Source organism: Ascidiella aspersa, chromosome 7, assembly GCF_963924565.1.
Source record: "Ascidiella aspersa chromosome 7, kaAscAspe10.2, whole genome shotgun sequence".
In the NCBI taxonomy this organism is placed as follows: domain Eukaryota; kingdom Metazoa; phylum Chordata; class Ascidiacea; order Phlebobranchia; family Ascidiidae; genus Ascidiella; species Ascidiella aspersa.
Genome location: NC_139453.1, coordinates 27883678 through 27910373, shown reverse-complemented (window position 1 = coordinate 27910373; position 26696 = coordinate 27883678). Strand labels below are relative to the sequence as shown.

Below are 26696 nucleotides of genomic sequence, written 5' to 3'. Positions count from 1 at the left end.
CAACTTAAAACATGTAGGGAAATGTCATTTGGTATAATAGTCTCTAATCGTACACAAATAGTTGTATCAAGAAGCTTACCAATGCAGAAAAAAAATAAAATTCCTATATCGTCACCCTTGAGCATTACAAATGGCACACCAGGGCGCCGCGGCACCCCGGTTGAGAATCACTGTAATAAACCGACATTTCTTCTTAACCACGATGAGGTCAGCTGGAAACTGCTGCCGAAACGTCAGTTTATACTTCGCTTACACCAGAAGAGCGATTTTTATCTATTAAATCTGTCCTACTTCCAATTTTTAGTAAAAATCTCGAAATATTATCAATATGAAGGGACTAAAGATAACCCCCAAAAATGTTTGCTACTTTTGTCGAATTTCAATCAATTAATTAATTTGGGTATTCATTAATTAATTTGGGTATCCAATAGAGCGAAACCAATTTTTTGGTTAAAAGTAAAAATCTTTGAACTGCTGTCCAATTAACCTAGAATGTAAACAAAAGTGTCAAATTAATTTTTCCTAAAAATATTTTTCGCAACCTTTTCTAATATTATAACAAAAAAAAAAGAAAAAATACGATTTTCTTAAAAAAAACAAAAAAAAAACGTATTTAAGTATTTTGCAAACTTTCACCCATATAAATAAAACATAATATTCTGAGCATATCACTGGGAGTGCAAAACATTAAAAAAATTCTGTTACTTTTTGCAAACGCGCCCAAAATATTAACATTAAAACTTGAATAGGCCGGCACATTAAAAAAAATTTGCGAGAAGAAATGGCTTTGTGAGTTGTTAATCCCAGGGGGGGTTACGCCAAGTAGTCTATATCTTTGGGGTCGTTTAAGTTATTTTAATGCACTTAAACAATAGAAATCCTTCATTTTGAACGGTGACGAAAATACACAATTTTCGAGCAACATTGAAGTATAAACCTGTGAAGAACTTTTGAAAAGGCGTTTCGCAGCTCATATTTCAGGTTCGATCTAATGTAGGAGGCAACGTTCTTGCCTGAGGTGATAAAATGTTGGACAATTTCCGACTACAGAAATATAACCAAGTCATGGCTAAATATTTTCGTTCAAATCAGAGTTCTTAAACTTGGACCCCTAAAATTTCTTTCATCTCGCGTGGACCACTGAAGGCCAAACAAAAGACGTCACAGTACAAATAGACTTCACCAACTTGCTGATTTTGGTCCAAAAATGTGAAAGTGAAATGGAGTCTAAATACATTTAGTTCAAAACCTTTTTATTTTTAAATAAATTATTTTCTTTAAATGAATGGATTACCGTACTGCTTAAATATACACTAATGTTTCAATTAGACATTCATGGACCCCCCCTAGAACTAGTTCACGGACCCCCAAGGGGTATAATAATAATTCCTTTCTTTATTTATGCCCTTTCTAACATGTTTAGCAAGATAAAAATTAGTCGTAAAATGTGTCATTGCTCAATTTATTGTTATTTTCACGTAATTATATTTAACACTAACGATTCAAAACATAATTTTAAACTTCAGTACATTTAATAATTCCTTTCTTTATTTATGCCCTTTCTAACATTTTTAGAAAGATACAAATTATTAGTAAAATGTATCATTGCTCAATTTGTTGTTGCTTTAACGTAGTTATATTGAACACGTACAGTTTGAGACATAGTTTCAAACTTCCAAAATTCATACAAGGCAATAAAATAAGCTATTGCTTCCAGGCATAATGTTGAGTTCCTGCTTTGACAGAGACATGATCAAATTTATCAAAAAAAAAAAGAAGTAGGGGCTGTCCAAACAAGTTAGTGCAGAAGTTAGACCAAAGCTGTCATTCTGAGTTTTTTCTTCAAAAACTTTTGACAAGCAATTTAAGTAATGTTACGTTTTCCAGCGTTGCAATATTGTTAAACAAAGAGAAGTTTTTTCCAGGAAAGGCCCGAGGCGCCCAAACAACTATACGTTCAAGCAAATTGAAAGAATTCAAACAGTTAAATGATCCAAGGCAGCGATACAAGAAACCAGTGTTGCAATGACTGACTTATGTGCACTTAATTTACACAAATTACTTAGACTTGACTTCCTATCATGGACTTAATAATTTCACAAGAAACACACATCAAGGGCGCAAATCGCCAAATGATACTTAGCCTACTTAAATTTCATTTTTATACATTCACCGAAATTTTAATCTTACATTAGGTAACAAACTATTTGGTATCCTACTAAGTGGATGTACATCTAGCACTGGCATGTTTCTTTAATCTTATAACGTTTATGGATTATTTTGAAATAAACTTTGCTTCAATAGGACATTTCTAGCAGCTACCGACATCGCAAGTGCTTAGCCTACTTAATTTAATTGGAGTATCACAATTTTCGTTATAAACATTTTTGGGGCAAAACGTATGTCGTCTGATCTAATACTAAATGACGTCATAACTATGTTGAAACTAATAAAATTGAAACGTGAAAATGTTATATCTTTTAGGTTTTTAAGCCAAGTTCACTTTACCGTTAGGAAGCATCTTCAAATTTTTCTGGTATTTTAAGAGATTTTACCTTTTAATAGAACGCCATATGTTAATGTTCAAAGAATGGGTTGAACATATTAATTCAATGGGTTGAACACATTAATTCGGTTTAGGATCGGCATCGATACCACACTGAAAATTTCCGATACTTTTTTTTGTATCGGGTACGGACGCCCGATACGGTACTATCGGGGAAATACGTGGTTTTATTAAGGCCCATAAGCCAACGCATACAAGCAAAAACGACGATTAAACGACAATCAAACGACAGTCAAAAAGCCGACGGCCAATGATTTCGATCTCCAATCTCTTATCACCAAATCCGCCGGGAAAGAAAGAAAAGTATTAAAAAAGATTTGCGCGAATCTCAAACTCCGTCCCAACACTGAGTGGAACGCCCTAGGGGCAAAAGCAACGATTTGACTGGCGAGAGGAAACACTAGTCGCTTGTCGCTTATCTCGCTGGTCAGAAGCTCTTGGCGCTGCATTGAATTGAACGTCGGGTTTTCGGGAAATAGCAAGTTGCAGTTTTTGGTCCTTTGGCTTGGATTTCTTGTTGTTTCCAGTGAACTGAAGACTGAAGACGAGAAAGCATCATGGGACTTCTGAAGATCGCCGCTCTCTTGATGAGCGCTCTTTGCGTCACGCTGCAAATTGGTAAGTTAATAAACAAAAACAATATTTTGCTTGAAAGGAGCTTTAAACTAAAGGTGAACCATACACTACATTGCATACGGTAAACCAGTAAAACTCTTGCTACCCTAAAATAAAGGCGAACCACATACTTTTTGGAAGCAAATAATTTGGGAAATTCTGGTCGCTTTACTTTGTGGAACTAATAAACAAATAACGAATATGCGGAATACATATTTAAGTTCTTCTTGTAATTATATTACCAAATTGTCTTTTTTTGATTAATTTTATGCCTGTTAATAACAGTTATGCGTTTATAAGTTACCGCTAAGAAATCGGTAAGAATCAATTAAAAAGACTAAATGCTAATGATCTGCTTCGGTTTTAGAAGTAGGCCATCTTTTGAAAAGACCATTGGGATAATTTCAGAGGTCGTTTCGTTCCTTTAAAAGTTTAAAACATCTTAAAAAACGGAGTAGGACTGAAATGAGCTAAACAAAATTGTACAGGATTATAAACGTAAGTCTTATAATGTTAATGATTGGCATTAAGTTTGCATTGGAGAAAATTTCAAAAGCTGATTCGGTTTTTAAAAACATCTTAAGTGTCTACGTTTAGCCGCTTAAGAGATAGTGTCTAGTACGTTTAGCCGCTTAAGAGAATCCATATTTCGTACGGCATATGAATATTTTACTAAATCCGTTGAAAAGGAGCGGGGTGAAATTATCAAATGGAGACATACGTTTTGGCAAGTCAAAAATTGACATGTCAATTGCGGGTACCGACAATTTGGAAGTATATTTGTTTTTAAATTAATTATTTGATCGTAAATGGAACGAATAATGTATAGGTAGTATTTGTTTTGTGTGACTGGCCGCACTAAGTGTCGATACTTTTGTACAATTGGCTTTGGTGTTCTGTAGCTATAGTTACTTGCTAACTTAATTCATTAAAACAAAAAAACACGTAAGAGATAAAAAAAAATTGTTACATGTCAAGTTAAAAAATAGCAAATACATGCGTTTGGAAAATGGTTTTATAATATTGTTATGGATACGGCTAAATCTAATAGTTGGCGAAACATTTAGTAGCCTGACTAATTTTTAAACGGTTTTTCCCAAAATTAGGCAAGGAATATATTCTTAATTAGAACGATGCAAATTAGGGAAGTTTACGCAAATAAAAAAAGTGAAAGGTACCAACTTTAGAACTTAAAATAAGACAAAATTTATTATCAAATTTAGCTGAAATACTTTAGTGTAATATTAGTTTTAAAGCATTGGCGGGAAGACAGGAAAACTTACAAACGTGCGGGAAACTTACAAACACGGTTGCGAATCGATTTTCAATTTTGGACGCCGCCGGCAAAAAAGGCAAAGATATTGTAAACAGTGTTAAACAACGTGATGCCGTTACGATTTAAATCTGAGCAGAGGTGACCGCAAATTAAAAGCCACGTAATAAAGGCAAATTTTGCAAAGATCGCATTTTGCAAGATCGCGTTCGTCGTTCTATCAAACGCTGCCGGCCAGGTCACGCAAAAATCCGAGCGGTTTGACGCGTTGTATTCAAGTCTTGAACAAAAGATGATTATTTACGGGCTGGCTGTCGAAATTTGAAAACATTGGCGCGTTTATGAAGATCGAAATTAGAGCAGGACTAACGGTGTTTCGTCGTCCAAAAAGAGGACAATTTCTTTGCCGGATAATACAAAATGCATAAGAGTTTTACATTTGCAAATACATATAGAATTGTCAACACAAGGCAACATATAAATAATCGAAATCCGCTTACACCAGATGTTTCATTTTTATAGGCCTTTAATGATGTGCAAATAGCGTTATAGATATGCAGTAAAATTACCAAAAACAATCATGCATTTTTTTCGCCAGATTTAGATCACGACAATTTAGTGGCGTAGCTTTTTTCAATAAGAAACATTGATATAAAAATTGACCAGCTCTCTTAAAAAATAGTCCGAAACGCAAAATCCAAAAAAAAAACAGTTGGGAATTTTCAGTATTCTCGGAGGAACATTCACTTTTATTTAGAAAATAGGACAAATCCTCTTAAAAGAAGACATATGGTGTCACCACATTAGAAACATTTGTGCAATACAAATGTCGCATTGTTAATAAATCAATTCTTCAAAATTAACTTGCAAATTTAGAAAATACCTTCAATATGCGGCTAGGAGCCACTATATTCTTTTTTTTAGCGTAATTTTTTGAAGGGTTGCACACAATAGGCTACCAACATTCGCCTAATTTGCTTTCCTGGCTTTAATTGTAGCTTTGTAAATTGTATTGCATAGGTTATGTTGTAACTGGTTTTGGCCCTCGCTTGTGGATTTAACGCATAAACGTATAACATGGGCAGTTTAACAACAATCACCAACAATTGTAGCATCAACAATGTCCATTGTTTTATTGGAACAATAACACAGTGCTATCTATGGGAGGCTATGGATATTGATAACTAAATATGGTTAAGTGAATAAGTAAATTAATAGAAAGGTTTACATAATTTATTAACAACTTCAGACCTACTGATTCAGTGAAACGTCAAAATAACTATTCCTATACTTTAGGATGAACAGCATAATAGCTTACATACAGTGTAGACTGCAGAACGGGTATTACAGCGGGCCATAAAACAACGTCGCTAACCGCCGTGAGAAAATTCCACACAACACACGTGCGAAAGTCACACGGGTGATCATGTTTTCAAGTGAGATTTTGCGCAACTTATTTTATTGGGCAATAAACAACGTCGATAGCCTGTCGTATCAAGTAACAACACGCGAATATGACGTCATAGAAGGCGTGGAATCAATTGAACGCAATTCGAAAAACGCGAGCGATATGTCCACGTTAGAAGACTAGAGACGAAGATCGATTACATGGCCGCAATAAACACACAAGGTCGCTTCGTTTTTCAAATGCTGTGACTTAATTCGGCTTCGTTAGGACTTTATTTTAGAGGAAATTTATAAACCTGGTGTGGTGGAGTTTTGTGAAATTCCTGACACACCACTACCAAGTCATTTTGTACTTAATTTTAGTATTACCTTTTTAACATGGAAAATATTTTTGTTTTCTTTTGAGATAACCTTACTTAAAATAAAAGCAGCTCTTGTAATAAAATATTTAGTATCTTTCTCCTCTTTACAATGAAAAAGGACTTCGCTTAAGCCTGTGGTAAGTTTCCATTTTTAAACCAGGTGTAGCTTTTGTTTCCACGCACCAAATAATTTCAATTCTTCTTTACATGCGTCATACCAGTAATTGTTGTTATGTCAAGATTAGAAATAATCCATCATTAAATCGCACCTCTAGTATACTCTAGATAAGTCTCATTATAATTGCGACAAAACCAAGTACAAACTATTACCTTTAAGACCCCCAACGTTACTTAAGAAAATTTAAGCACAAGGATGCCAAATAGGGACCCCTTAATCTTTTTATGCCACACCCATCGTTGGAAATATAGGGTCAAAACTTAAACAGCAATACGGCGACCCGTACAGGAAAGCCTACTTAAAACAGATCTAATAAAAAACGCTAGCATTTAGGCCTGGCAAACCACGGAGTACTACTATGATCTGGGTGAACGAAATGGAAGGATTCGGCCAATTACAGCAAATTGCCGCTGTTATTATACCACGTGTCGAAGGAAACATCACGCTTAGTTAACACCGTCTAATTGTAGGCTTGGTTTTACTGGAGCGGTGAATTTATACGTGTGTTAATCGAATTGTAACTCGAATTGCACCAGTAGGAGTGCACGTAAAGCTAAGGGCCGAAATACAGGTTCAAATGATCAGCATACAGCAGGCAATGTTTCTTAATGTCTACGCGTTTGCCTTACTGTAGCTGAGCCTGCTCAGATGGTAACAAAAGTAAACTAAAAACAAAAATAGAGCGCCAGCACGGTGTCTTACGTTTATTAAACGTACAACAAAGCAGATTGCCAGTGTTTCAGACAGAAACCTACCGCCAATGCTTTTAGAATTTTTAAAATATATACCCAACTAGGAATCGTAATGGCTAAGCCGTTTTATTGCACGCCTAACATAAAGAAACAGGTTTAAAACTTCATTTCTTTTCGGGTCTTCATAGATAATTACAGCGGGGTAGTCTGATGTTAAAGGTGTTTTATTACAAGCTCGATAATAACAACAAACTCAGCCCTTTAATTACACGACGTAGTAATTTTTTTTGAAGTTCTCAAAGCTTAGGTAAAACTTAATGTTGGCCTGCTTTTAGCTTTGTACCAAGCAAAACTAAACTATATTTCTACTTTTCAGACCTGGTACAATCCCAAACCAACCCTTCATGTATAATCCTATTCGGAGCAAGGTGAGATCCTATTTTTTCATTGATTAGCTTGAAAATAAATAAGGTAGAAATGAATTGCCTTCAGCCTATTGTTAACCCTTTAAGCCTTTTGACATAGTTTTTAAACCGAATACACGGCAGGGAAGTGTTTCTCTTGTGTTGACGAAGCTATTGATAGACATATAGTTGCCATTTTTTCTCACAGTAATCATCTAGATTTACCAAAAAAATAATCTAAAAACATCTAGATTTTTATGCAGAAATCTAAAAAATAATCTAAAGATGATTTTTGAAAATATTTAATACTTTTGGACAAAAAATCAACATTAAAAGCTGAATCAACGCCTGAGGCGTTGGCTTAATGCCGTATAAAGTTGCATAAAGGGACTTGCTTGATGCTTTACATTTAAGATTTCTGCTTTATAAAACATTTTACTGAGCATGACGAGTTACTGAAATTTCGATTTTATATCTCATTATTTTTTTTTCAATTTGCAGAAAAAAAACTTTTGAAATTACTGAAATATTTATCGTCAATAGCGAATCTGTCACTAATTTAGATTACACAATATTTTTTTATAATAATCTAAAAAAACATCTAACATCTAGATTGTATAATCCTACATCTAGATTCAAACCAAAACATCTAAATCTAGATTACAAAAATCTAGAATGGCAACTGTGTTGATAGAATACTATTTTTAAGTTAAAGTGAGAATACTACTCATAAGGTAATCAAATGATTTGATCAATTTAGGTCATCGTTTAGTTAGTAGCAAGGGTTGTGTTAAAATATTAAAGTGTTACCGCGTTGTACAATGTGTGGCACTAATTTCAGACACGAACAACACATATTTTTCAAGTTGAATGTTCAGTGAAATCTGACGAAAATATTATTTTAAATAGCATTTTTTAGTACAGGCATTAAAGTGAGGGAGACAATTTAGGCTAAAATTAAGAACATTTTAGTAGTATTATCAAAGCACATGCACAAGCAGGTAGCAGTATGAACGTTTAAAATATCTCTATTTATTTTTTACATCTAATTACTTTAAAATTGCTACCTACTTCAGTATGGGCTTTGACATCCTAACTACAACCTCCAGCCATTAACTTGAGATTTATTCAAAACGTTTATAAAATGCTTCCCACTTCTGTATGGGCTTTGATATTCACACTACGTCTCACTAAAACCTGCAGCGACTAGCTTAAGATTTACTTAAAACGTTGGCGAAATGCTACCTACTTCTGTTAAAGCTTTGATAGCCTATTTCTACTGCATATAACTAAAAGCATCCAAACATATGATTTAAAGACGATCTCATTTCCTTCAGGGTCGAGTGCGCAAGGGACGTCTCGCAAGAAGATTGCGAGCGCCTGAATTGCTGCTACAATGACAAGTCGCCAGAAGACATTCCAAACTGCTACTTTCAAGAAGGCAAAGGTATGAAAAGCAGCATTCAGTGAAAAGCATGATCAGTAACGTTAAACTTTTAATTGTATCGTAGTTGTTGTTGTCTAATTATTATTTACTGTTGACCAAATTTGGCACAACATGAGATATCGGAAAAGAACTATCAAAATGATTACAAACGCACATATTACTTCTGTAACCGTTTTGATATTCCTTCTACGTCTAACTACAACCTCCAGCTATGATCTTAGGTTTTATTCGACACGTTCGCAAAATATTTCCTACTCCGTTTTAATCTCAATGCTTATTCTACGTCTAACTAAAACCCCTAACTACTAGGCAGAGGCGTAGCCAGGGTATTTTTTTCTTATTTTTTCTTATTTAACCCACAGCCCCAAAGTACGCCGAGTGGGGTTCTTGGAGCAGTTGCTCGAAAACCTGCGGAAGGGGCGAACTAACGCGAGAGCGATTCTGTCAATACAGCGACGGCAGGCCAGCTCCTACACAGCTATGCAAAAGCAAGAATAAGGAGGTAAAGCGATGCCCAACACAGCCGGCCTGCAAGAGAGGTAAGGATTATTAGGCTGAAGACATGTTAGCCATCAATACACGCCAATGTAATAGGTAAATAAGTAGAATTAGGTAAATAGCTTATTTAGTTTTCTAGTGCAGGGGTCACCATACTTTTCTTATAAAGAGTAGGATAACTGTAAGGTCTGATCATCCCGGGCCGAATAACTTTTAAGATAAAACATAATTTTTCCAACTTGATTAACTTAATGATGGTTATACAAAGCAAATATAAATAACTATGCAAGACAAACTGTAGTGGACCTTATTACATCCTAAAAACGTTTGATTGAATGTCCATTAGTAACACAAAGATGTTATTTTTGAAAAAAAAGCGTTTCACTACATACCGGAGATTCTCTCAATGCACAGTCTGCGAATCGCTGCGTTAGAACGTTACGTCACCTATAATCAACATATATAAATAAACTCAAAAATATCTCCCAACCACCAAAATCGTATGTTAATAACAGAATATTTCCAAACAGGATACAGTATTATTATTACATTAAAAAAGTTTTAAAATTTATGATAGTATTGAAAAACTACTTAAATCAAATTAGTCCTTGAATATAATTTGTTGACCAAGCAATTGTGAGAATCTCTCATCACTGCGTTTCAACATGACGTCACCTAATTAACACGATATGACGTCATCTTTGCAGATCCAGGCGAGATTTCGTGCAAAGAGCTGTATCCGAACATCTGTGAAGCGCGAGCGGCCGACTGCACAAGCAACGTGATAAGAACCAACTGCCCGATCACGTGCAAAGTGTGCAGTGGTACGTACCTAAGTTGGGCTATTTGTTGTACCTTTGATTTCGCTACTTATGCCTTACTTGGCAATTGGCCAAGGGGTTCGTGAGAAAGTACCGAGTGCACTGAAAACTTACCAAACTGTTTGAATGTGTGGAAATAACTTGTTTGGCACTAAAATGAAATAGAACCTACAAATGCATTAACTAATTCGGATACGTATTGTATATTTATTCTCCTATTTTTGTTGATTGACACTGTAACCAAAGCTTACCACATCCAAAACAAGACAAATTTGTGGCCTACAAAGACAGAATTACCCAATACTTCTTATAAGGCATTAAAGTTCAAACCATGTTAAAACAGTCTACAGTCCCAACAACATTGGGCTTCTGGCAACTTGTTGAATACCATATAAAGATTTTAGCTAATTATTGTTATTGGTCCTTCATTCATTTAAATTTTCAAATGAAGAGAGATATACGGAACTTTTAAAATGGTTCCTACTTCTATAATGGGTTTTAATATTCCTACTAAATCCTGTCATGGAGTTCGACCATCCTATCAATTTAGTACATGTATCGCACTTTATGAGTCTACTCCCCTGCAGCATGCACGATTTGTGCACGCGTTGGTATTTCGCTAGCGTCCCTTCGGCGCAGTAATTGTTGGTGTACGTGGGAATGGTGAGTGCATTCTGCGCCCTACATAACCGTTCGAGTTTTTCGTTATTTTGTGCAACTTTACATCTACGCTAATGAGTAATAAACCTTGTAAGAATACAACACATCCAAAGTAAAAACAACTTTGCGTTCCATATCCACAGAGTCAGATATTGAAAAAGCGAAAGAAGCCGAAAAAGAAGCGGGGTCGAATGAAGGCAAGCCTGTGGTGGAAGAGAGCTGTAACGATGAACTAGGGGAGGTGATCTGCCAACGCCTAACAAACCTCAGGAGCTGTGAAACGGAACTGTATGGCTTCAAGCTGACCAAGCTTTGCGCCAAGACTTGCAAAACGAATTGCGGTGCCTCTAGCGTCTCGTCCACCCCCAAGCCTGTGACCACCCAGGCTACCACAACTGAGGCTCTTACGACTGCCAAAATTTTCACCAGCGAAATGCCAACGACAAAACCCCAGCTGCCGGACTTAAAATATCCCATAAGTAAGTGGAGTAGCATATTTTAATTAGGCGAAAAGAAAGCTTAACTTGTGTTCACGATAGTAATACAGCAGTACAAAATCTGCAGCAGCTAAAAACGTTCAGTAAAAACGTGAACTATTAAAACGTTCAGTACTTTCTATTTGTTTAAAATGTTTGCAATTTAGGGTATTTACGATAGTAAGGGAGTAGTACAAAAACTTCGCAAACTAAAAACGTTGAATTCAAAAGACTTTTTGGAAAAACATAGGGTTTTTAAAACCTTTGTATTACCCTAAACACTCCAAAGACATTTAGAGATTGAAGAAAGACTTTGAGACAACCCTGGTACAGTTATAACGGTCGTGCCGCTTTTGTCATGGTAGGTAGCGAAAATAGGCTGAAGTTCAAAAAGCGCTGGTTAAACCTGCTTAAACTACGGACCCCTTTCCATTCGCAGCTGCTTGTGTGGACGAGTACGATACCTGCTTCCAAAAATGCTTAAAATACGGCACCGTTTCGTTTCGTAAAATGCTTAAAAATACGGCACCGTTTCGTTTTCCAGCTGCTTGCGTGGACGAGTATGATACCTGCTACAGAATCGCCGAACTCTGCCAGGAAGAGAAACGATTCGACCAGTTTTACCTGCTGTGCCGACGCACATGTAACTTCTGCCAATTGCCCATCCCGAACAAGTTCAGGTCTCTTCTCCCAACAACACCAAGACCTGCTACCACCGCAACCCAAACAATCCAACCACCAATTGCAGGTAAGCCGGTTGAAACTAACCCGTTGGGTGTCCACATGAAAATAGGCGGCGAACTTTTAAAATTTCAGGGCGTTTTTTAACCAGATCAAAATGCTTAATCGCCAACAAAGTGATCGCACAGTATTAATGAACCTGAACTGTGTTACTGAGGGCGTTTTTGTGGTACTTTATTATTGTTCTCTATGTAACTTGGTCGAATGCCAGAGAGTTTTGACACTCTGCAAGAAATCCAGGGCGTCGAAAAACACTCTGCAAACCCACGTTAGCTACCGGATGTCCTTTAATATCGAACTGGAGGCGATACTTAATATTTACTGCTAGTATCGGTACTCGTACGATGCTCGAGGTGGCATCGGCGCCGTTTTGATAACAAATTAATATAAGCCTTTCCGCCATAGTTTGTTATTTAACCTACGATTTCTACGTTGAAATCAAATTTATCAAAAAATATAGTAGGTTAACAACTAAAAGTGATTGAACTTCTTTACATTTCAGCAACATTTGATCTAAGAACCTAAAAATCAAAATAACTTGTGGCTGTTTATATTCCATCTATTTTACTTGTTTGAGCTTATTGATAACGTAATTTAGTATGTTGTTTTATGTAATCCTTGTAGCTTACTGGTTTGTCCTAGTTTGTCTATTTCTGTATGGAATGTGGCATTTTCAAAATGCTCTATAACTGTGATTTTCAGCTTTTTTTCGTGGCGAAACAAATTTTTGTCTAATCTCAATGAGCGACAAAAACATTAGCGAAAAATAGGTACATTTAACAATTGAGACAAGTCTTCGTATTGTAAGGGGGTGGATGAAAGGTCATAGTTAAGAAACGATGCTTTACGATTACACATTGCTACCTATTTTACGAAAGGCTTTTACCCATTTTCTACCTTGAGTTTTTCCGCTTTTACAGGCGACTCTAGCTGCAGAGACTCAGCAAGAGTGGAAGTCTGTGTCCAGCTGGACTGCTCCCTGTTCCAAGTACAGCAAGTGTGTTCAAAAACGTGCGGAGCATGTGGTAAGAAAACGGCTTGGTGGTAGGCTAATAAGCGCGAGAACTAAATTGTTCAATGCTTAACGTATTATTATATAAGCTTTTTTCTTATTCTGAGTAAACATTTTGCTGGAGTAGGCCTACGTGAGACTTATGCAAGAGAGAGGCAATTTTTTCTCTTTTGTTGAAAAGTTTAAACAAGTTTGGTTTTGTCAGGTTTTCCAGACTTATCCGGAATTTAGGTGTTAGAATTTTCGTCGGAGAGAATTTTCACTGGTCATTGCTGTTGGCCAAATCACAAAATGAATCTTGTTTGATAGACCTATTTGGAAATTTAAAAACTTTAAATTAGGTAACACTACTGACAAGAATTCCATTTTAATATAGGAAAGAAAGCTTTCACAGCTACAAGTTCAGGCATATTATGTGCTTTCGGTCATATGGGACACATTTATATACTGTACGAGTACAACTAATGGCTATTATGGCTGTCGGTAATAAGTGTATTCAGAAATTGACCGCTTACCACATCGATAAAAGAAGGATTTCCGATGACGAATGTTTCAAGAAACCGAAACAATCGAATCTGGGAATTTAAGACGCTAAGAAATACCTTTTCCTAACCTTTGCAATTAAAACTTTTGTGCAGAAACCACTCCACCTCCCGCAACTGTCGCTGTTACAACAAAATATAGTCCGGTTAGGTTAACACCAAGAACGACCGTTACCTCATCACAAGGTACAGTGGCAAACAAAGTGCTCAAACCGATTAATTTTTAAACCAATTCACCGGTGATAATTCTAGTATGCCTACCAAATAAATTAAAGATCACAATTCAAATTTAAGCAAACCGTGGTTGTCAAATAGCTCAGAATTTGAAACTGTATTCATATTCTTTTTAGATAAATATGTAAGTAACATTTACAATTTAATTTTCTTTTACAAAAAGTCAACACCAACTTTATTTATGAACCACAATAAACATTAACTGTTCATTTTTCCATTTTAGTTTCTGGTAGTTCTGTATACTTAAAAAAACGTAATATATTTCGACATAAAGTGACTATAAAACCACTAGATTAAAAACAAAGCGTTTATGTTTATTTAACATTCATAACTTTAAGCTGTTTTAAAGACTTAAACAACCTCTAATGGCCCCCAAAAGGTTGCCTTTATTCTAAAAAACAATTAAAAAACATTTAAAAAGATATATATAGCATAAAAAAAATAAAAAACGCATGAAAACACTATTCCCGCTTTGTCCTTGTAGCGGCCGGTTGTTACAATTCGGTTGATGATGAGATTTGCGAAAACTGGAATTGCCAATTGGGAGACGTTAAGAAATTTTGCGCCAAGACTTGTGGCACATGTCGTGGTAAGAAAGGCTTCGCACGCTTAACGCTTTTGACTCTCGCTCTCGAAAATTCGTGCTCTTAGCCAATTGTGTACAGTAACTTTTCGCTTTTCTGCTTCTGCATAGAATTAGCGCTTGCTTGAAACTATTGCATTCAACTTACTATAAAAGCGATCTTTGCTCTCTGTTTCGTGTAGGTCTTTCGTAACAATATCAATCGCCCGTATAGAAGTAGGTATCATTTTGAACCTATCGAACATCTCTTTATTCATTTTAACATCTATAGGAGCTTTGATATTCTTACGACGCCTAACTAACACTTTCCAACCATTATGCTCCAGAATGTCTATATTCCCATGTGTTCAACTTCATCTTTAAGGTGTAAGAAAAGTGACAGTGGCATTCATTGTCTTGGGTCAGAATGTTGAGTATGTGTGCGTCTCAATCTATTACGCTATTTGTGAGAAGGAATGTCTGCTATTTATACCTAGGTTTGTATTAAACATAAAACATTCAGAGATCTGCGATAATTAAAATTGTCTGCATCCTCTTTTTTTTCCAAATGACATCTTAATCTTAAAGATGTACTAATCTCTGATGTAGTAGCTGACAAATCATTCTGTACATATCCATCTATGTTTGTGAAATCCGTGCCTGTATATTCGTTCTGTGCCTGTCTGTGTGTTAAAACTCTTCACCGTATTAACCATAGCAGCAATATAACAACGCCTTAACATCGAACCAAGTAAGAAGATAGACGTTAACGTCAGATCCACCAAAAACACGTGGATATGTTTAGGTCTTCTATCGCTTTAAACCTTCTTTCAAGTTTAACCAAAGAGAAAAGTACCTCCTGTGCTACATTTTGGTGTCAAAAATGGCACACACTTGCATACTCTAGCTTCTGCATGCTTGGATCAGTAGCTTATCAAATGTTAAGCTTTGTCCTTCGGGTTTTAAACAACGAACGATCGAACTTGACAAACCTTTTTGCTACAGACCGCCCAGTTCCCGTCACTCAACCAAGAACGACTAATTCACCTCGAAGACAGCCTTCTGGTCCAGTACCAGGTACATTGACCCGATAATACACAAAGCGGTTGCACGTTGTAAGAACTAGGACTTAATCGCATCTTAGAATTTCGGATGAATCGCATTGGTCAGAACCACCTCAAATAGACACTCAATAGACTAAGCCGAAATCTGCGAGTTTATGATTTTCATGCAACGAAGACCAGGCTAGAAAACAACTAGCCCGGGGTGAGGTTCGAACTTCAACTTTTCTCGTCTCAAATTTATATATTTGACTAATTGCGTGACAACCAAGCTACTGAATATCGAATCAGCAATTTTTCGATCGATTGTGATAAATGTGTGTTAAATTTAACTAGCATTTTTCTTCTTACATTAATACGCAGCGGTCTTTACTATCCATAATTACAATGCCGTATTAATTAATCAAGTTTCAGAAACTTTGGTCAAACTGACTAACCACAAGAATTAGAATTAGCTTGGTCTCATATGATATTAGCTTGGTCTCATATGACAGATCGGAAGTGATGCCCGATCCCTAGTAATAGGATCCCTATTCGTCGAATACTAGGGTTGTATAGGTGCCGATTCGATACCAATTCAATTTAAGTATTTCAGCCAGTTTTTTTTACAAGGTAAATTTATCCAAAATTTGTATTGCTTAACCACTGGAGTTTAACGTCTTTAACAGTCAAGCAAATGTTGGCCTAATAACGTGAAAAAATCCTTTGAATGCTTCCAGATTGACTGTTTTGCATATTTAGCCGAAGTGTTATACAAAAATCATCGCGATAACAGTGACGTAATAACTATGCTCAATTTCTCAGGTTGTTAGGTTAAAATTTGGTGTAGTTTTAAAAAAGTTGTACTACCTTGAATTTTTACCCTTAACTATTATTTTATTAATATACTTTTTAAGACAAATTATGGCAAAAATAACTCTGTTAATTTAGTATCAGATCGACACCACCCTATAGTATCGAAAGAGTATACCGATACTACCACTTGGCATTGGGCAGTGCTTCTCAACATATGGGTCGCGGTTTGATTTGGTTGGGTCGCTGAATGCAGTAGCTCACATGTTTATACTAATTGAGATTGGTTCTGAGAATTAAATTTGGAAAATTAAGGAGGCAATACAAATAATGTCTTATAATATTTTTTTAAATTCAAAATTCTTCATGCTAATGCCTATTTTTGTTCGCTTACAAGAAAAAACAATTGGGTCGCCAAAGCTTAGTTGTCATATACTTACGCCTAATATTTGGGTCGCCGCGAAAAAAGGTTGAGAAGCACTGGCATTGGGTATCGGCTCCTATCTGATATTATCGAACATCCCGACATGGAAGTTACAAAATTCCGATCTGCCTACAACATCTTGAAACCAGACATCGCACTTTTCATTGCAGCCAATAGAAACTGCCCTAATCAAGCAAGTGACGTCGATTGTGAACGTAACTCAGAGTACTGCGATCTTAAACAAATCAGCGAACTTTGCCCCAGAACCTGTGGCACCTGTCTCGTGTCCGGACCTGGTAAGCCCCCTTGAGAACTACACTCATTCATTTCTGCATGCCGCTGTTTCACCCTAAAAAAGCAATCATTTCAGTCCTTTTTTTAATCATTGCAAGCCTAATATACTAATAAGGACGTACAAAATCGTTTCAGACAAATTTTAAGCCTGGTATAACAGTGGATTGATAATTGGGCATCCAATCTTTGCCACACAAACAACAGAGATGTAAAGAAATGTATTAAAGTTTAACAAAAAAATAGTTTGTGACATGCCTTTTGGCTGTGGATCGATGATCAAAGAAAGCTTTTAAATCTCTGTATCGCAATTTTTACAAGGCATACCTTGATTTTATCACCGTCACACTTTATTTTATACATACGCATTTTCTGCATGCCGCTGCTGCCTAACCTTAAAAAAGGCAATAATTTCAGGTCAATTTTAGGTCTGTATACTAACGTTAAGAGTGGCCATCTAATCTTTGCCACACAAACAATAGGAATGACAAGAAAGGCATTAATGTTTTAATAAAAAAATAGTTTGTGACATGCCTTTTGGCTGTGGATCGATGATCAAAGAAAGCTTTTAAGTCTCTGTATCGCAATTTTCACAAGGTATACCTTCACTTTATCACCGTCACACTTTATTTTGTACATACGCATTTCTGCATGTCGCTGCTGTTCCAACCTAAAAAAGGCAACTAGTTCAGTCCTTTTCTATTTAAATAATTTCAAGCCTGGTATACTAACAGGGCCGTACAAAATCGACATTAAATGCATGAAAGGTTTAACAAAAACTCTTTCTGAGGTGCCCTTTGGCTAGAGATCCATGAGCCGATTAAAGTGTGAATCAAAAAGCTGTTACATCTTTGCACGCTAATTTCGACAAGCCATACAATTTTTTTTATTACCGTCACAATTCATTTTGTAATAATCACACTTGCATATTTGTGTCGTACTTTTCAACTGCATATTCCATTGCACGCTGTTCACATTTTTGGTGAAAAAGAGTTTAAAACTTCAGAAGAAACGCTTTGGTTACATGTGCATGTTTCGCCTGACAGATATTGTTTGCTTCTGCATATATATATTCGAACGTTAACAAACTTAAGACTCACACAACATCTTAGCACACTACAAAGGGATTTTTACAAAGTTATTTATTTGTAAATGGCTTACGATGATGACATCAAAGAAAAAATGTTGCTCTTGACAGCCATATAGCTAAAAACCATCACGCATTACCTGATTAAACAATATCTATCGGAAATCATGCTTTAAATGCTCTAAAACTTAGAAACAATATTGCTGCTGAATGTTGCCAACAGCTTGTCAAAACGATTCCCTCATTTATTTCCATTTTTCACATTTTCGCCTCGTCAGAATTACAGTGGAAAGCACATTACCTCTAACAATAGGTAAGTAACTGTATTAGGGTCGAAACTGGTTCAGCTGTTTTATGAACAGCCAGTATGCCAACTTGCTTGATTCTCACTTGCTTTGCACGTTCAGCTGCTAACACAACTGCTTTTAAAAATTAAATTTTGCTTCTTCGTTACCGGCCGAATATTGCCGCAGTTAAAAGTGCATGCTTTGCTTTTTTTTGTATTTCAGGCCGGAGGGGTAAGTATCTCCTTCAGTGTTGTAAACAAGTCTTTTTGAAATGACTTACAAATGTATTGACTGGTACTTTTAAAAAAAAAGTCAAGTCCCAGTCCAAATCAATGGTTGTCCAAGTCAAGTCATTGTGATAACAAGTCCACTTCAAGCATGTAATTGGCATAACAAAAACGTTAAAATAACGTTTGCTAATAAAAGAAGGTATCTTTTATCTATTATTTGGGCTACTCTCTTTCTCCTGAAGATTATGAACAGATCCGTGTGTAGTGTTCCTAAAAACGTTAAACGATTAGAATTGGTAAACTCGTCCTATTAAGAGCAATTACTCAACCAAAAATAACAAAACGCAATATACAACAAACTTAACGCTTTATGTGCAAAAATCAAGATTAATAACTCAATTTTATAAAAAAACATTGAATGTAAAATCTAAAAGATATTTGACACAATGGCGTAAGTGCAAGTAACGTGATTTGCCCAAAAGACTAAAGTCAAGTCAAGTAGTTTAAAAACGGTGTCTTAAGTTCACTTTGGCAATACATCACTGGTTAATTCCAAGCAGAAGTTTAACACAACCAGTAGAAAATGCTGAAAACGATTTTCGATGTTAACACATTAGCACGTTTGCCAAACTGCGTTGGGTACAACACTCATTGGTCGTGGCAAATGGAACGAAGCTTTCAATATATGAGACCAGTTTGGAGGCCAATATATCATGATTTTAACTTTTTCTCCCATTCAACGATGCTGTCGAGTTCGGGTTATATTTAACCTACAGGCAGTTGTCTGTGGTTCACGTGTTTATAACCAACAATATACAACGGCAAACTAGTCCAAAAACTTTGCATGTTGGTTTGGCCAAATAGAAGACTCAGAATAACAACCAAACACAAGTTTTACAAACGTATTTAAGATTCTGTTTTTGTTTGCAGTCGCACCCACTACGGTTGCCACCACCTCTACAACTACTACCACGACACAACCTCCACGAACAGTAGCCTCTGGTAAGAAAAATTGCAACTCTTTAACGTTGATTTTAACTCCAACTTAACAACCGTAAAGTTTTCATTGCGTTAACCATTTGTTTTAAGATTGTTTTTTCTAAGCGGTAAGACATTTTAAAGGGTCGGCAAATATTTCATCCAAGTACTAACTGCCATTTCCCTTCTATAGTTATAGAAGTAGGATATATTCTGGAAATGAAACACTGTCTGTAAAACTATCTTTACAGTGAAACGTAAGTTATTGAAATCAATCAACGTTTCATGAAGTAATACCACAACGTCGCTTCACCTACTTAACTACACAGGCTCTGTTTATTTTAGAAACAACTAGGCAATGCCTACTGCTGCATACTGTTTGTAAAACGAGTCTGTGGTTATGTCCGAACTCACGACCCTTCTAACTTTGGCAAAAGATCAGTACCATACGTTCAGGCTTCGTTTTTAATGTTTAGCTTGTGGTCCGCAAAAAAATTTGTCCGCAATTAATTTAACTAATCTTTGTAAATAGCCGTATTTGTATAATTCTAAATAGAGGAATCAGGTGGCACTGTATAAAGACAAATTGTATTAAATTCTCGACAATCTTTCACACAGTCTTTGATTTGTACAGTGCTACTGATTTATCTTTTTTTTAATTTTTTTTTTTTTTTTTTTCTAAACAGGCCTAAAGAATAGCCATAGTCACCATTATACAGAAGTAGGCTATATTATAAAGTACAGATGGAAAATTTGAAGAACTTTCGGACCCTCAAAATCGTGTTCAATGTATACCTAACGCTGTGCGACCATAACCCGCCAATTCGTTTATTTTAGTTTGCAGAGATGGCAGGGAATACTGTCCGCAGCTTTATCGTCTCTGCACCGACACTAGCTATTCTGACGTGATGAGGCCTTGTGATCTGACTTGTAACCGATGTGGAAGGTAAACTTTCTGCTTGGAAGGCAGATTATGGATTCAGCTAACACGAATGTGTGCACTAACCCCGGCATACACTCATCTCTTTATGCGCATGCAAACTTCTATCCTTATAGTCACTGCATAAACGCCTACCGCTTTGCTTACGAACTTAATCTATTTATATTTATGAATGCGCGCTTTTATCATGTATTTTATTTGTTTTAGTTTCGTTCAACATAAGAGATCATAAACGGCAAACAGCTGCTGATCCTCGAGATTTTTATGCCCGATTTTAAAATATATAGTTTGCTCGCTTTTGAAAGATATTTTTTCTATTTTTTTCAGTTTGATTTAAACAGATATTTATGCTTGCCTTTAATTGTGTTTATGCCTTCTTTAGACACATATATGCTGGCCATGAGGATTAAAATAAACATAAATAACCACAGACGCATTTAGAAAATTTGAAATGCAAACAAAGTAAAATTTTTAAGGGTTTTAATGGCGTGCAAACAAAGTAAAATTTTTAAGGGTTTAAATGGCGCATCAAAAGTTCAAATGTCTGCCTATTAATATCAAATCATTTTACATTATTAACATCCACTCTTTTTTTATTATTAATATCCACTCATTTTTCATTATTAATATAAAGTCATTTTGCAACACTAATATGAAATAATTTTGCATGTGTTAGTAGGTAAGCATTTACTATAACTAACCTTTAAAATGTTTGTCACTTGAAACATAGCATGAGCTACCTACACCTTACTATTGCTAACATGGGAGAGTTGTACTTACCTTGCCTTTACGCCTTCCATTGTTTTCCTTTGCCTTTCTTTGCATGATAAAACCGACTGTAACTTGTCAATCAAACGAGATGTGCCAAAGTTGTTCTTTCTGTACAATATTTAACATGTTTGTTTTTCAATTTCTTGCCAATAAAACTACTTTTATTTATTACTGGTATAAACCTTATAACTTTATTCTTAACTTTCTAATCATGAGTGAAATAGTCAGTGGTGATTAATATGCATGAAAAAACTATGGTAGCAATAGTTTCAGAAAACATTGTCTATCTTCTATTAATCTGAAAGTGGAGATAAAAAATGCAAACCACTGGGTTAGCCTTTAATAGTTTAAAACAATTGTTGATTTGTAATTGGCATTTTTCTATTTGACAAAAAAAAATTCTAAGATTTTAAAACCAAATAAGTTTTCAATTCTAACAAAGGGAAGATAGATGCTAAAGGGTTTCTTTTCAACTGAATCAAAACTTATTTTCTTGAATATAAAAATCGCTGAATACACAAGAAAATCTGAAACGACAATACCAAGAAATAGATATTTATCACTTAGATTTTAATTCACGGAACATAATTATATTTATTCAACAAAGATGATTACAACGAATGTTGTAATGATTTATGGCGATTTAGTCATGATTTGACTGACATAAGTGTTTGAGAAATAGTTAACCTGACTGGAGTTATTTAAACAATAAATTAACTTGTTTAACATTTACCTTGATAATTATTTTTTACTGAAATGGTTTTTTATTTATTTAATATTATCTTCAAGTTTTAGGTATTTGATTTACAATGGCAATGATATATAGAAAATAACTTTACTTAGACTTGATTTTAAAGTGACCGACTACATTCATAGCTACAAAAAAACGTATTTACATTGGTAAAATGTTAGCAAGAATGACCAAAGATATTTAATAGTAAATCTTGAGTCTGTTTGATAAATTTACATGATAAATTAAACCGTTGCTAAAATAATGGTATTCAGCAAGAAACAATACAAAGTTTTACCTTCTTTAGGATTTCTCCGATAATATTTACTCAACCACCAACAACTACATCTACTACCACTACTACAACAACTATTGGTATTTGAAAACATATACAGTTTTTTTTATATAATAACTTATGGAAATTATTTTTTCATATAATTTAAGTAAGCATGTTTCATAGGAAATATTTTTTTCTCAAAATAAAAGCTTATGAAAAGATTTTTTTATATAATTAAGTAAGTATTTTTTAACTGAAATATTTTTGAATATGAAATAAATTCCTAAATCGTGTTTTAAGCAGTGCCTGAAGTTTGTGAAGATGAATTGCAAAACTGCGACACGATTGTCAGGTTCTGTGAAAATGAACAATACAGTCACATCACAAAGTTCTGCAAAAAGACTTGTGGAGTTTGTGGAAGTCCTAAGACAGGTAAAGTTGCTGTTGGAATTTAAAACAAATTTAATAACAACAGTACTAGTAAAACATCTAAATAGAAAAGCTAAGAGTCCCTTTTACAGACTGAGTAGCATACATGTTACAAGCACATTCACCGGACGATTCTTGCCGATGCCACTTGGCGAAATATAATTTTATTGGCCAATTTGAGATGAAATTTTTATAGAAAAATAAACTATTAAAACATTTAAATAGAGTAGCAAAGATTTCATTTCAGAGATTGACATGTCACTTTATAACTCGTCAAATGGTCGACTTCTAAACACAATGTCCTCATCATACGAGAATGTGGTCTGCTAAAAACTTTTTTTATAATTGTGTAGTTGGAAACGTTGTTGTTTTCTTTTATCAACTTTTTAGTACAAAAACGCGATGAATAGTTAATAGTACGGTACTCTAGCTATACAGTTTAATAGCGACTTTTCTTAGCAAAAAATCTTGACTTGGAAATTCTTGTTACCGGTACTTAAAATTTTTTTGTTTATATCGGTCTGCAAGCATCAAAAGGTTAAGAACCACTGTTTTAGAGTAAAAATAAATCCCTGCAATTCTTTCTAATCTAACACAATAATGTCACAACTTTAAAATAGTTCACCCATTTTAAACAGTTTAAATTTTAAAAACCCTTTCAGAATACACAATTATACCTTACGACGTCCAACTGAGGCTAAGCAGCATTGGAGAGATTGCGGTCTCGTGGCAAATGCCAGTTTCAAACATCCAAATTACCAAGTTTTTGGTCATTCTCACAAAAGATAGCACACGCCAAACATCCGAGTATTTCGTTTCTGTCGACAACAGAGACTATTCATACACCGTTAACCAGTTCACAGCAGGAGAAATATACACGGCTGAAGTTGTAACCATTGTGAATGATGTGCAACTGAAAACTTCCAAACCATCTCCACCACTGATTACAAGTAAGAAGACTTGGATAACCAAATAGTTCTATTTATCTAATTTTATGAATTAAAGCAAAATGCTGTTACTTCTAATTACCATCTAATTTGCGAATCGCTTGTGTTCTCAAATTATAGATCTAATCTAATTTTATCGAACGGAAAAGAATAAATTGTGATTTAAAGAATTTGATTGCAAATAATTGAGTGTAGTTCCGTTTTTTAAGTATTGTGTAATTCTAATCCTAATCCAATTCGAAAAATTAAAATAGTCTAATTCTTATTAAAATCTAACTTGGAAAAACTGAAATGATTCAATTTAAATTCTAATATAATTTTTAAAAGCAAAATAAACCTTGTCCGCAAGTAGGATGAATAAACGGCTAAATTTAAATTAGCTTCAAATAGTGTTTCCCAAAATTTCCTAAAAAAAGAGCTTGTTTAATCAATTTGATATGGATAATTTTGTATGCTATTTTTTGACAACTTTCTATAAACAGGGTAATTAAAATCAAAGCTAGTTTTGGGGTGGCAACACTAAAAGCTTGAGAAACAATGCTATAAACTCATTTTAACATATCTCGTGTGTTATTGGTATGTTTGCATTTAGCACGAGACAGGTGAAATTTATCAGTTTTGTTTTTTGAAAACTTCTTCTACATCAGATTAAAATGATTTAGCAACCAAACGAAAATTATAACAAGGAATTTATATAATCAAGAAAATTTTAAAATACTCTTTTAAAAACATTTTTTTGTAGTTTAAGTATTTAGACTGTTAGACACAATAGTATTAACAGCCTGTTTTTCCTTTAAAGAAAAAAAAATTAGAAAAAAATTCTAAACATGCAACACATGAAACACTGTTTTACAAAACACAGCTTTTCTTGGCAATAACTTGTTACATTAACCGAAAATTCTCTATTTTTCAGACCCACCGATTCCGTTTAACGTCAGATTAAATCCAACATCTCAAAGTCCGAGTTCAACAATCGAGGTCATGTGGATGATGCCGACGAGCGATTTTGTAATTTCCGGGTTTGAGATTGAGCTGAGTTCTTCGGATGGACAAGTCGAAATTAAGAATCAACAAACAAACATCCCGAGTCGAACTTATTCCTTTATTTTGAGGGGCTTGCTGCCTGGGGAGTTTTACAGAGCCATCGTACGAGCGCAAACATCGAGGAGTAAAAGTGTCCCCTCTGCGCCGTCACCACGGCAATCAACTGGTAAATTTTAGGCTAGCTTTGAAACTCTTGAATATTTTTTCACAGACTTATGCACTTTTTTTCTCTCATAACTAAGGTTCACCTTATATTCAGTATAAAAACCACAATATTTATTTTAGCTGGCTAATAGTTAGAATATAATATGCTCAGTGGCCTCTCAGGGGGGCGAGGCCACAGTTCAAAAAACCAAATTTTGAAAAACCTTGAACGTTGTTAACCTGTAGGTGAAAGATAATTCTGACGATGATACAACATGTTTAAATGGCTTATAGAAAATGAAAGTATATGTCTTCAAACGGTTTTATAGTTTTTTTTTACAATGTAATACTTTACATTATTCTAGGTTTGTAAATTTAATTTTTTGCTTAACATTTATGTGGTTGGTAGCATTTTAAATCAGCTTTTGATGGCAAAGTTAATTGGACTGTACTTTTAGGGGAGTAATATAATACACAATTAAAAGGTTGATTGAACTTACTATTAGTTTAGTAGGCCTAAGTTTAATTTAGTGTGTTTTTCCAGTTTGCGAGGATACATATAATAACTGTGATGCTTTGAGAGGACAGTGCAACGAAGAGAGCTATCGGACACTATTGCGTGAGCAATGTGCTTTAACATGTAATACATGTCCAAGTTTAAGGTATCTTGAAATAAAACCTATGCTTTGGTAGATATTAAGTTTGCACATAGCTACACTGCACATAGATCTGTAATGTAACTTGCTAATTAATTTTAAAGCCAAAAAGGTCAACCAAATCAAACTTATATAAAGACAATTTAATACCTGCTTGTATCATCATCAGTTAATGATCAGCATAAATAAAATTACTAAAACAATTAGGTATTGAAACGTCTTTATCAAAATGATGTTGATTTAGTCAACCTTTTTGGCTTCAAAATTCATTATAAAGCTATGCTTATACACCTTTTTTATTTTTGTTTGTCAGTTAGTTCATTTATTGGAATTTGAATAAGTAAATTTGGTAAATACACATAAACAACCAAACAAAGCTTTACTATATTATTGTGCATTATGTTTTATCATTATGCATGAGGTTTGAATATATTCAGTCACAATAAGTGATGACGATACAAGTCCATATTGAAATGTCTTATTTTTGAAATGATCACAAATTTGTTTAATCTATTTCACTTTGACATTTATTTTCAATCACTACAGATCCTTATATAGTGTAGCAAATTATGTGTCGTGTTTGCCAAAATTATAGTTATACTTGGCGTTTTCCAAATATAGTTATATTTTGCAGTAAAAATTGCCTATTACATTTAGATGAAATGAGCATGGAAAAGTAATTGCCTTACTACTAAGTTAAATTTTGTCTGTTATAGAACCTCATTCAAGGCATTTTATCCTTGTAATAAAAAACATTCTACCAAAATAATCATAAAATGGAATTGTTTAAATACGATTTTAAAGTGATCAATTTATCAGCAATAATTTTTACACGCTTTCTTGATATTTTGAGTAAAAAAACTCGCGATTTCATCCGAAACAAAATCACGCCATTACTATGCTCAATCAAGTAGAATAGATGTAGTTAAAACATTTAGTCAAGGTTAACATCTACTATTTTTTTAATTTACTTTTCAAAGTAGAATCGCTGCCAAAACCATGGCTACAATGCACAAGTAGTTTTGTCACAGGATTGGCGTATCGGATGATTACCGATACCACCATTTGTCATGCACAGCTACACATGACAATGTTAAACCTAAATAACTGGTTACTTT

At 34.7% G+C, this 26696-nt stretch overlaps 1 protein-coding gene across 2 annotated transcripts in view; it reads left to right on the top strand.

Moving 5' to 3' along the window:
- The first annotated feature begins 3008 nt into the window (after positions 1 to 3008).
- The window catches only part of LOC146138781 (uncharacterized), a 28069-nt gene continuing 4381 nt past the window's right edge, over positions 3009 to 26696 (top strand). The window contains exons 1-19 of one of the 2 annotated variants that reach the window (XM_083393675.1): positions 3009 to 3184; positions 7470 to 7521; positions 8835 to 8944; positions 9307 to 9483; positions 10150 to 10266; positions 11067 to 11402; positions 11944 to 12147; positions 13061 to 13165; positions 13791 to 13880; positions 14413 to 14517; positions 15496 to 15567; positions 16938 to 17063; positions 19593 to 19664; positions 20478 to 20586; positions 22389 to 22456; positions 22662 to 22790; positions 23450 to 23737; positions 24648 to 24944; positions 25467 to 25584. In XM_083393675.1, coding sequence (XP_083249801.1) covers positions 3124 to 3184; positions 7470 to 7521; positions 8835 to 8944; positions 9307 to 9483; positions 10150 to 10266; positions 11067 to 11402; positions 11944 to 12147; positions 13061 to 13165; positions 13791 to 13880; positions 14413 to 14517; positions 15496 to 15567; positions 16938 to 17063; positions 19593 to 19664; positions 20478 to 20586; positions 22389 to 22456; positions 22662 to 22790; positions 23450 to 23737; positions 24648 to 24944; positions 25467 to 25584 — 2636 coding nt within the window. In that variant the 5' untranslated portion in view covers positions 3009 to 3123. Of the gene's footprint in view, positions 3185 to 7469; positions 7522 to 8834; positions 8945 to 9306; positions 9484 to 10149; positions 10267 to 11066; positions 11403 to 11943; positions 12148 to 13060; positions 13166 to 13790; positions 13881 to 14412; positions 14518 to 15495; positions 15568 to 16937; positions 17064 to 19592; positions 19665 to 20477; positions 20587 to 22388; positions 22457 to 22658; positions 22791 to 23449; positions 23738 to 24647; positions 24945 to 25466; positions 25585 to 26696 lie in introns of both variants that reach the window. The other variant, XM_083393674.1, reaches the window with a different exon arrangement.